General features: G+C 38.3%; 1 protein-coding gene across 1 annotated transcript in view; it reads right to left on the bottom strand.

The window, feature by feature from the left end:
- Positions 1-1,981, bottom strand: part of Nvl (nuclear VCP like) — a 113,293-nt gene extending 111,312 nt beyond the window's left edge. Inside the window, exon 1 of the mRNA XM_026407153.2 lies at positions 1,790-1,981. Coding sequence (XP_026262938.2) covers positions 1,790-1,846 — 57 coding nt within the window. The 5' untranslated portion in view covers positions 1,847-1,981. The remainder of the gene's footprint in view (positions 1-1,789) is intronic.
- Between the last annotated feature and the right edge of the window lie 10,285 nt (positions 1,982-12,266).

Genomic DNA, 12,266 nt, shown 5'->3' with positions numbered 1-12,266 from the left:
GTTAGGACTGAGTAAATAAGGGAGAGAGCAAATGGAAACTATTGGGACAGAAAAATAGAGGCACTTTTCTAGATTGGATTTTACTCCAGGTGTCCCAAACCCCATTAAAGCATTTTGTTTTGTTTTGTTTTTGGTACCAGGGATTGAACCCAGGGGCACTTAACCACTGAGCTACATCCCCAGTCCTTTTTTATATTTTATTTAGAGACAGGGTCTCTCTAAGTTGCTTAGGCCCTTGCTAAATTGCTGAGGCTGGCTTTGAACTCACAATCCTCATGCCTCAGTCTCCTGAGCTGCTGGGATTACAGGTATACACCATTGCACACGGCTTATTGAATGGTTTTCAGCAGAGCTCTGACAAGCTCCAATTTAGCCTTTAAAACAATCTCTGGCTGCTCTGTGGGGAATAGATTTTAGGTAAAAGAAGAATCAAAGACATCAGTTAGATGGCTATTGCAATTATATAACAAGGAGATTGGTGGTTTGGAATTGCATGGTTGGAGGAAGAGACTGTAAGTGCTTGGATATGGAATATACACTAATTTAAAGGTAAAGCCAACCAAATTGTTGATGAATTGGATATGGGAGTGAAAGAAAGTTAGAATGATCCTTAAGGTTTTTGTTAACAAATGGGATGGAGGGTGGAGTCATTTCCTGAAATCCAGAACACTAACATACATTTGGAGGAAAAATCAAAAGATTGGTTTAGACATGTTAAGTTGGAGATAGCTATTAGACAGACATTCAAGAAAAGAATCAACTAGGCAGCTGGATATACCAATCTGGAATCCAAGATAAAACCTGGACTGTAGATACAAATTTAAGAATCATGAATATGTAGATAATAAAACTGGATGAGGTAACCACGTAGTAGAGAAAGATAAGTGAGGAGAATGTGGAAAGAGGAGGAAAGAGGGGTAAGAAACCAGAGTGCAATGAGAAGCTGAGGAAGGAAGTCAGAGGTTCAAGGAACCAGAGGCTGGGGCCACTTCCAACATTTCGAGGCCAGTAGAAAAGGATCCAAAAAGGAGATTGCAGAGTGACTGATAAGGTAAAGGCAAAACAAATTAAGTATATAGATCACAAACTCTGAGGTGAAAGAATATCTCTCCTTTCTTTTAACTCAGATTGTTTGCTGACCATACCATTTGCCACATATTGCTTTCTACTAATGGTTATAAAAATGAAAAAAAGTGGGAAGGGAAGAGAGGCGGCATGGGGTTTGAAATGATAGTGGAATGTGATGGACATTATTATCCAAAGTACATGTGTGAAGACACGAGTTGGTGTGAATATACTTTGTAACAACCAGAGATATGAAAAATTGTGCTCTATATGTGTAATAAGAATTGCAATGAATTCCGCTGTCACATGAACAAAAATTAATTTAAAAAGTAAATAAAAATAAAAATAAAAAAGCAAGTAAGGAACCTATTATAATCGTCTAACCCGTGCTTCCTTTCTTACTGTTTCACAATTTGACAGCTACCTCTCTGAGAACCGCTCATTAACGTTTTCTTTATGACCCTCTGAGGGCGTCAGAAGAAAGTTTGTGTACAAGACGTGGTGATTACCACTGTCAGGCGAATTCCACTCTTCGCCCTACCGTAGTGAGAGAAAGCCCTGTCTCACCCTCAAAGGAGTAGAGCAGTCGACAGACCCCATGCCCGAACCCAAACTAGGAGGGAATAAGGCAGGAAGCTAGTCGGGTTCGCCCTTAAAAAGAAAAGCAACGCCCTGGGGTGGAGACTAGAGACCGCTGCGAGGCAGAAACAAGCAAAATATATACCTGGATAATTCGCTGCTTGAGTTTATTATCCACGAACGCGGCGGGTCTGGGCTTCATTACATCTATCTCGAGGCCTCAGTTCCGGCCGCCAGTACCACATGAACCGGGGGCCTTCTCGAGGCTGTCCGCAGCAATCGCCATTCTCGCCGCACCCGAAATGTTCCCCGCCCGGCCTAAACTGCGTCGTTTTCCTCAAGACAAGAGTACTACGAGTGAGGTGGATGAGGACTACTATGGAGAAGAAAACTAAAACCTCAGGGAGTTCGTAATATTATTTTTTTCAGGCTTATCCAACACGCCTTGGACGATTAGGCCCCCTTTGAATATGCTCAACTTTATTGGTTCCCACTTAGGTGGACAAAGAACCGCCGTAGCGGAGGAGTGATTCCATCCTAGGCCCACCGAGGTTCTCGCAGCTCGTGGTTAATTTGGTTTCTTTTGTACATCCAGCCTTCCCAGCCACACTCTTTTCGAATACAGAATTAGTCTTAGGGGAGAACTTGAACAAAACCAAAGATACCATGGGTGGTTAAGTTAGGATGAAAGAGTCTGGGTGTAAAAAGGAAAGGCGCTGGGACACGGTGGTGTACGCCTGTAATCCCAAATGTTTCAGGTCTTATTTGATTTAAGCAATATTAAGTGTTGCCCATTCGCTAGGAAAGCTGAGACAGGAGTATCGAAAGTTTGCGGGACCTCTCCGAGTTCGAGACTAGCCTCAGCAGTTAACGAGATCCTGCCTCAAAATCAATAAAAAATAAAAAGAGATTGGGATGTATCTCCATTGGTAAAGCTCCTATGAGATGAATCTCCACTACCAAAAAAGGAAAGGACTAGTTTACCAAGATAATTAGGGATTTGGCTTTGGTGGCTTTTAAATTAGATAGGTAGATAGATAGATAGATGATATAGATATAGATTTTGTAGTTGAACACAATATCTTTATTTTACTTATGTTTATGTGGTGGTGAGTATCGAACCCAGGGCTTGCCCGTGCTAGGCGAGCATTCTACCGCTGAGCCACAATCCCAGGTCCCCTCTCCCCCACCCCGGCTTTTAAATTTACTTTTAGAACTCATTTGATCTGACGCTATTGTTAACAGATAATTTATTAAGCACAAGTCTCTCAGAATTTTCCTAAAAAGAAAAAACGTTGCAGGTTTTAGTTTCTATTTCTAAAATCTTTTCAATATTGTTTCAGGTCTTACTTGATTTAAGCAATACTAAGTGCTGCCTATTATGTTTGTCACAGAAAAGCAGGGAGCTGAAACTCCAAATCTCCATTCTTGTGGTATGACTGACAGAAAATTTAAAATCATGCAAATGTAAAGAGAAAATGAGGTGAAAGTAAAGTAAAAGCAAAGTGAGGCTTAAGCAGAGAGCACTCTCAAGAGAGTGTGGGCCATCTCTGAGCAGGGAATTGACAAAGGAGACAATAGCTGTTTCCAAATTTATTACTCTTTGATGTTCACCAGGAGAACTGGGGTCCACCCGCTGCACTCATTGCCAATCAGGTAGGTGTTCAATTCCTCCTTCTTGTTGGGACAGTGCAGTTGGGTTTTGTTGTTGCTGTTTTCTGGTACTGAGAACTGAACTCAGGGGCACTCCCGGCCACTGAGCCACAGCCGCAGCCCTATTTTGTATTTTATTTAGAGAAAGGGTCTCACTCAGTTGCTTAGAGCTTCCTGGCCGCTAAGACGGGCTTTGAATTCTCGATCCTTCTGTCTCAGCTGCTGCAGCCATTGGGATTACAGGTGTGCTCCATGGCACCTGGCCAGTTTTTGACCTTAGTTGGTCCTCTCTGGAACTGTCATGATGGCCATCCTATTTAGGGGGACTTTATTCCAAATCAATCCCATATTAATGTGAGCATAGGGTCAATAGCTGGTCAGGGGCTGGGGATGTGGCTCAAGTGGTAGCGCGCTCAGCTGGCACGCGTGCCGCCCAGGTTCGATCCTCAGCACCACATACAAATAAAGATGTTGTGTCCGCTGAAAACTAAACAATAAATATTAAAATTCTCTCTCTCTCTCTCTCTCTCTCTCTCTCTCTCTCTCAGCACCACATACAAATAAAGATGTTGTGTCCGCTGAAAACTAAACAATAAATATTAAAATTCTCTCTCTCTCTCTCTCTCTCTCTCTCTCTCTCTCTAAAAAAAGAAAAAAAGTAGCTGGTCAGAAGTTACCTTAGAGTGGCTGTGCTACTAAAGGAATCTTTCTTGTCAGATGGAGACCTTTATATCTGATTCCTAACTTCACATCAACCTCGGTGGACCCTGTCAAGAGTTAGTCCCATTAATCCTGTTCTCTTCTTGTGATTTCCAACTAGCTCTCTTGCTTTCATTTAGTTTCTACAGATTAACTGCCACCATTTGATTTCTCTTCCACTCTTAAAATAGTTTAAAGAAGGACCTTAAGTAATTTAAAGAACACTTTGGGCCTGGTGTTGTGGCTCAGTAATAGAGTGCTTGCCTAGCATGCTTGAGGCACTGGGTTCATCCCCAGCACCACATAAAAATAAAATAAAGGTACTGTGTCCATCTACTAATAAAAATAAAATATATATTTTTAAAAGAATTTTGTGACCTTACCATGCATTTCACTGCTTGCTCATTGCTAGCTACTACTTAACATATTGAAGAATACCAGATGTGAAACCATGTTAACAGATAATTTTATCTTCTCTCACAAGTCATCCATGACTTATCCTTCAAAACGAGTTCAGATCATATCCCTGCTCATTTCAATGGCTCTAAGCTGAACACTGAATTAAGTATAGATTTTTCCACTCTGATATTAAAATTATTGGTCCACTCATCTCCAACTTCATTTCCCACTTCTTCACTATCTGTTCTCTGTCTTATGGTGGTTTAACTCCTCATTCCTTTCTTACTCTTGACCCCTGGCAAACACCATTCTATTTTGTATCTCTATGATTTTGACTACGCCAAGTATCTCACATAAATGGAATCATGTAGTATGAAATTTTGATGGCTTATGTCACTTAACATGCTTGAGGTTAGCCATGTTGAAGACTATATTAGAATTTCCTTTCTTGTTAAGACTGAACGATATTCCATTGTATGTGTATGCTACATTTTGTATATTTGTTCATCCATCCATGGACACTTGGGTTTTAGCAACTGTGAAGAATTCTGCTGTAAACATGAATAGACAAATATTTCTTTGCGATTCTGGGTTCAATTCTTTTGTATATATACTCAGGAGTAGAAATGCTGAATCATGTGAATTCTATTTTTAATTTTTTGAGGAACAGCCATACTGTTCCCATCAATAGCTACAACATTTTACATTCCCACCAACAGTGCATAAGAATTCCAATTACTCAATATCCTTGCCAACACTGGTTATTTTCTGTTTTTTTTTTTTAAATACTAGTCAACCTAAGTGGTATAAAATGTTATCTCATAGATTTTATTTTCATTTCCCTAATGATTATCAATATTGAACAACTTGTCATGGGCTTATGGGCCATTTGTATATCTTTGGATAAAAGTCTATTCAAGTTTTTGTCTATGTTTGAATTAGCTGTTTTCATTATTGTTGAGTTTGGGAGTTCACTGTATGTTGAAAGGACTGTCTTTCCCCCATTGAATGGTCTTGGCATTCTTGTCAAAAATCATTTGACTAACTAGACATAGTGGTGCACACCTGTAATCCCAGCTACTCAGGAGACTGAGGCAGGGAGTCCCATTAAGTTCAATGGCAGCCTCAGCAACTTAGCCTTGTCACAAGAGCATATCTCCAAAGAAGTGTCCAAGGAGTTTCCAGAGAGGGGTGGAGAACTTGACTCAGGATGGACCAGCTTATGTGACTGAAAGAACTTCAGCAAGTGTCCATCAAAGACATTATTAGAAGTTTATTTAGGAAGTAAATACCTGTTTAAAGAAGAAAGGGGACAATCTCAAGAGAGAGGCCTTTGGGGTTAAAAGAAGAATGTGGGGCTGAGGCTGTAGCTCAGTGGTAGAGCACTCGCTTTGCATGTGTGAGGTGCTGGGTTCGATCTTCAGTACCACATAAAAATAAAGTAAAGGTATTGTTTCCATCTACAACTAAAAAAAAATTTAAGGAGAAGGAGAAAGAGAAGAAGGATAATAATAATAATAATGAGAATAATAATAATAATGAGGGTTATCTCCAGAGGAAGAGACAGCAACCCCTCCGGTGTGGGGTGTTAATGCTTACTGGGCTAGAGGTGGAGGCAGTGTGAAGCTACACACTTCATGCCAATTTCCTTGTGCTTGCACTTTGCCCACAAGGGCATGGGTCAAGGGAACTGGCCTAGGTCCTGTAACTCAGGAGTTTTAATTATTTTTGGATGCTTTCTACATTTTAGTCACTTATGGGCACTTCCTTTGAGACTTAGTATCTTTCCCTTTATTCTCAAATTCCTATCTCAACCCTGTCTCAAAAAATAAAATATCACTGTGTGTAGCTTGGGTAGAACCAAGTTCAATCCCCATTATCACAAAAACAAATAATCATTTGACTATATACGTAAGGGAACTTTTCTAGGCTCTTTATTCTTTTCCATTGGTCTATATATTTTTATTTATTATAGTATCATACTGTTTTAATTATTGTAGCTTTGTAGTAAGCTAAAAATCAACAACTGAATCCTCCAGGTTTTTTTTCTGTTTCAATATTGGTTTGACTATTCAGGGTCCCTTGAGAATTTTAAGATGGTTTTTTTCTATTTATACAAAAAAAAACTTTGTGATTTTTGATAAGTTATGCATTGAATATATAGAAAACTTTAGGTAATATTGATAACCTAACAACATAAAGTCTTCCAATCCAAGAATATAGGATTTGTTTCCATTTAGTTATATCTTTCAACAATATTTTGTAGTTTTTATAGTACAAATTTTGGCCTCCTTGGCTAATTCCTAAGTATTTTTATGCTATTCTAAATAGAATTGTTTTCAGATTGTTCATTGTTGGTGTATAGAAATGCAATTGATTTTCATGTGTTGGCTTTAAATCCTGGGATTTTGATGAATTCATTTATGAGGTCTAATGTTTGTTATGGAATCTTTAGAGTTTTCTTTATATAGTAAAGCACAGTGGTACATGTATGTGATTCCAGCAACTCTGGATGCTAAGGGAGGGGTATTGCAAGTTTGAGGCCAGCCTCAGCCACATAGTGAGACACTGTCTAAAATTAAAAAAAAGAAAAGGTCTGGGGATATAGTTCAGAGGCAGAGTGCCTCTGGATTCAATCCCCAGTAACTGAAAAAAAAAATCATACATGAACAGAGATAGTTTTATTTCTTCTTTTCTAATTTTAATGCCTTTTACTTATTTTTCCTTGCCAACCACTGCAGCTAAAACTTCCACTCTTATATTGAATAAAAGTGATGAAAGTGGGAATAGTTGGCTTGTTCCTGATTTTAGAGAAGTTAACTTTTCATCATTGAATTTGATAGTTACTGTGATTTTTTCATATCTAACTTTTTTTGTTGTTGTTTCGCAGATTGAACCCAGGAGCACTTAACCACTGAGCCACATCCCCATGCTTTTTATTTTGTTTTTGTTTTTGTTTTTGTTTTTGGTTCTGGAGATTGAACTCGGGCACTCAACCACTGAGCCACATCCCCAGCCCTATTTTGTATTTTATTTAGAGACAGGGTCTCACTGAGTTGCTTAGCACCTCACCATTGCTGAGGCTGGCTTTGAACTTGCAGTCTTCCTACCTCAACTTCCTGAGCTGCTGGTATTATAGGCCTGAGCCACTGCACCTGGCTTTATTTTGTATTTTGAGACCTTTTCTTGATAAGTTGCTTAGGGCCTTGCTAAATTACTGAGGCTGGCTTTAAAATTGCAATCCTCCTTTCTTAACCTCCCCAGTTGCAGGGATTACAGTCATGCACTACCACACTTGGCTCATATCTGACTTTTACTGTGTTGATGCCATTTCTTTCTGGTCCTAATTTGTTGAATATCTTTATTGTGAAAGGATGTTGAATTTGTCAAATGCTTTTCTCCATTAATTGAGATGATAATGAAAATTTTCCCCCATTCATCCTATAATATGGTATATTACATTGGTCAAGTTTTATATCTCAAACCATCCTTGCATTCCAGGAATAAGTTCCATTGCTGTATAATTTTTTTTTCAATATCCATTTTAGTTGTAGTTGGACAAATATCTTTATTTATTTATTTATTTTTTATGTAGTGCTGAGGATCAAACCCAGCATCCCACGTGTGCTAGGCGAGCACTCTATCACTGAGCCACAACCCCAGTCCCTTTTTTTTTTAGTTGTAGTTGTACACAATACATTTATTTTTATTTTTTATTTTTGTGATGCTAAGGATCCGACATAGTCCCTCACACGTGCTAAGTGAGTGCTCTACCACTGAGCCACAACCCAAGCCCTGTATAATCTTTTTAATATGCTGCTAAATTCATTTTGCTAATTTTTGAGGACCTTTTTTGACCAGAGAGATTGAACTCAGGTGTGTCACTGAGCCACATCACCAGCCCTTTTTATATATACAAACACACACACACACACACACACATATATAAAGTATATATATATATATATATATATATATATATATATATATATATATTCTTTTTTTTTAAGTTGTCAATGGACTTTATTTATTTGTATGTGGTGCTGAGAATCAAACCCAGTGCCTCACACATACTAAGGCAAGCACTCTACTACTGAGCCAGCCCTTTATTTTTTTATTTTGAGACAGGGTCTTGTTAAGTTGCTTAAGGCCTCATTAAGTTGCTGAGCCTGGCTTTGAACTTGTGATCCTCCTTCCTTAGCCTACTGAGCCACTGGATTACAGCATGCTCCACTGCTCCAGGCTAAATATAGTATTCTAGATAGAAAGGTTTTTAAAAAAAATTTTTTAGTTGTTAACGTTTATTTATTTTATTTATTGTTTGTGGTGCTGAGAATTGAACCCAGTGCCTCATACATGCCAGGCAAATGTGCTACCACTGAGCCCCAGCCCCAGCCCTAGATGGAAAGTTTTTGTGTGTATATGTATGTGGTTCTAGAGATTGAACCCAAGGATGCTCTACCACTGAGCTATATCCTCAACCCTTTCTTTTCTTTTCTTTTTTTTTTTTTAAGAGAGAGTGAGAGAGGGGGAGAGAGAGAGAGAGAGAGAGAGAATTTTTAGTATTTATTTATTTTTTTTAGTTCTCAGCGGACACAACATCTTTGTTGGTATGTGGTGCTGAGGATCGAACCCGGGCCGCAAGCATGCCAGGCGAGCGCGCTACCGCTTGAGCCACATCCCCAGCCCTTTCTTTTTTTAAATATTAAGAAAATAGGGGCTGGGGATGTGGCTCAAGCGGTAGCACGCTCGTCTGGCATGCGTGCTGCCCGGGTTCGATCCTCAGCACCACATACCAACAAAGATGTTGTGTCCGCCGAGAACTAAAAAATCAATATTAAAAATTCTCTCTCTCTCACTCTCTCTTTAAAAAAGAAAAAAAAAATAGCTTGCCACATTACTAAGACTGCTCTTGAACTTGCAGTCCTCCTGCCTCAACCCCCTGAGTTGCTGATGTTTACTTCTACCCTTACCTAGGCTATTTTTCCCACAACACTTTGAATATATAAACCTAGTGTCTTCTGACTTCCATAGTTTCTGATAAGAAATTTGTTAAATATTTTTTTAAATATTTTTTGTTGGAGATTGACACAATACCTTCATTTTATTTATTTATATGTTGTGCTGAGGATTGAACCCAATACTAGGCAAGTACTCTACCACTGAGCCAAAACCTCAGCCAGAAATCTGCTAAATATCTTATTGAGGATCCCTTGTGTGTGATGAGTCTATTCTCTATTGCCACTCTTTTTCTTTTGAAAGTTTGACTACAATGTTTTTTGGTGTGGGTCTCATTGGAATCCCTTGAGCTTCTTGGTTGTATGTATTCATGTGTTTAATCATATCTGAAAAAATTTCAGCCATTATTTTAAAAAATATTTCCTCTGCACCTTTCTCCTCTGCCCCTCTTTTTCCTCCAGGATTCCCACAAAGAATATGATGATTTGTTCAGTGCTGTTACATGGATGAGTTCCTTAGGCTTTTTCACTTGTTTCAATCTTTTTTTTTTTTCTTTCTATTCCTCACACTCAGCAATTTCCATTGTCTTAGTTTCAACTTCTCTGATTCTTTTTTCTGCTTGCATGAATCCACCTGTGTATTCCTTAAGTGAATTTTCATTCGGTGGTTGTACTTTTTAGCTCCTTTTTGGAGTCTTTTGAGTATTTATATCTGTTGATATTTTCATTTTGCTCATACATAATTTTGACTTTCTCTAATCCTTTGAGTCCTTTGAACATGTTTTACACAGTTGTAAGTCTATTCCTGATAGATAAGCTATGAGGTCTTATTCAGGGACAGTTTCTGTTCATTTACTTTGTTTCCTTTGAATGGGTCATACTTTCCTATTTCTTTGTGACTTTGATTAAAAACTGGATGTTTTAACCTAATAATGTGGTAACTGTGGAAATCAAAATTTTTTGCTCCCCAGTTTTCTGGTATTTGTTTTTTGTTTGCTTGTTTATTTTGTTTTTAATTGTTGTAGGCTGTCTACATGCCCAGAATCATTTGAGATGTACAAGTAAGGTCGTCTTAAGTCTATTCTGAGGTTACAGCATGTGTAGTCACTTTCTACTTTGCTCCATATATAATTGCTTTTAGATGTCCTACTTTAATTTCTGGCTCCCAAAAGGGGAGAAAAAGAAGTAGGGGGAACAAAAAGGGACACTGGCCCTTTAAATTTCCTGGAAGTCACTTGATGATGAGTAGTGGTTATGGTACTAAGAACTGAAATTGACATAAATTTCAAAATTTATTGCTCAAGTCTTCCTCTGGAAGTGCAATCCTTCAATAGACTCCAGTGAACCAAAATATTGGTAGTGTGAGTGTGGTCTAGGTGGGGAGACAGTCCTGGTACTTCCTATTCTTTCATCTTCCCCGAATCCTCCTCCATATGTCCTCTGCTTTTAGCTTGGAAGCATTACCTGCATTTTGTCAACAGGTATTTATTAAAGGCCTATTGTGCCATAGGCACTAGGAAGATCTATAAAGAAAGAGAACAGACTCCTGTACTCATTGGGCTTATGGTTTTATTGGAAGATAATAATAGTAAATAATTTTTTTAAAAAATACACAACACTTTAATTTACTGATATTTCTTTTTGACTATAGTGCCCTTCCTGATCATCCTATGACATTCAGAATCTTAGCTAGCCATATCCCATTCAACATTTCCTGATGTTTTCCTTTGATAAAAATCTCTGTCTATTGAACACTCCTTATACTCATTTGAAGAGTATCTATTGAGTACTTACCAATTCCATTTCCTGCCTTGCCCTTTAGTCTTGTGAGGAAAAGCAGAATAATTGAGAATAACTATAATTGTGCCTTGTGTGTGTGTGTGTGTGTGTGTGTTTGTGTGTGTGGTACTGGAAATTGATCCCAAGGCCTTGCACATGCTAGGCATATGATCTACCACTGAGAAATATCTCTAGCTTCTCTAATTGTAACTTAGTAAAACATCATTTTTATTAGCTTATATATTATGTTCTTAACTATATTATATATTAGAAAAGATTCCCTTCAGCAAAAAGCACAAATATAACAAATACCTAGTAATTTTTTAAAATGTAATTTAATTTTGTGCATTTCAAAGTACCATATAGATAAAAACACAGGTAAGAGGCTGATACCATCACAGTATATGCCAAGCAATAGTTTCTACAATTTTTCATTGGCTACTATCCTACATTTTGAATTGACTTCATGGATATGTGACCTAGGCATTCACACTGGGACATATGCCCAGAAAGGCATACACTTGGTTTAAGACTATCAACATCTTAAAATATTTAATACTTTTTGATCAAGAGGCCGCCTCTTAATTTCATTTTTCACTTGTAAATTTTGTAATGACTCCTTCCCGCATGGACTTGAAATTTTCTGGAGTGCCTGCTTCTCAAAGGCAGGAGAGTGGGGTTTTTGTTTGTTTTTATCTTGTAACTCCATTAAGAGCAGTAGGCAACAATTGAGAGTGATTTAAAAATAGATACCAAAAAAGCTGGGTGCAGTGGTGTATCATGCCTATAATCCCAGTGACATGAAAGGCTGTCAGACTGAGGGTAAGGCTTAGGCCTGGGAAGCAAGGATCAGGGATCCAGAATTTGAAAGAATATGCAAGGCACAGGTTAGAATATTGGTCATCCTTTATTCAGAGGCAGCAATAGCCCATAGCCAATCCCCAGCCATTTCCATAGGTCTTTTTTATATGCAGGCCAAACAAAGGAGGCACAGTGCCAACAGGTTACATAAGTGGGCATATGCTCGCAAGCAAACATTTATAACCTTGAGTACATATGTGGAATCCCAGTGTTCATTACATTACTACACACTGACCATAACATGGCGAATTCATGGCTTCAGTCACACGCTAA

The sequence above is a fragment of the Urocitellus parryii genome, chromosome 9, assembly GCF_045843805.1.
Source record: "Urocitellus parryii isolate mUroPar1 chromosome 9, mUroPar1.hap1, whole genome shotgun sequence".
NCBI lineage: Eukaryota > Metazoa > Chordata > Mammalia > Rodentia > Sciuridae > Urocitellus > Urocitellus parryii.
Note: the sequence above shows the minus strand (reverse complement) of the source record. Positions and strands in the feature narration are given on the sequence as shown.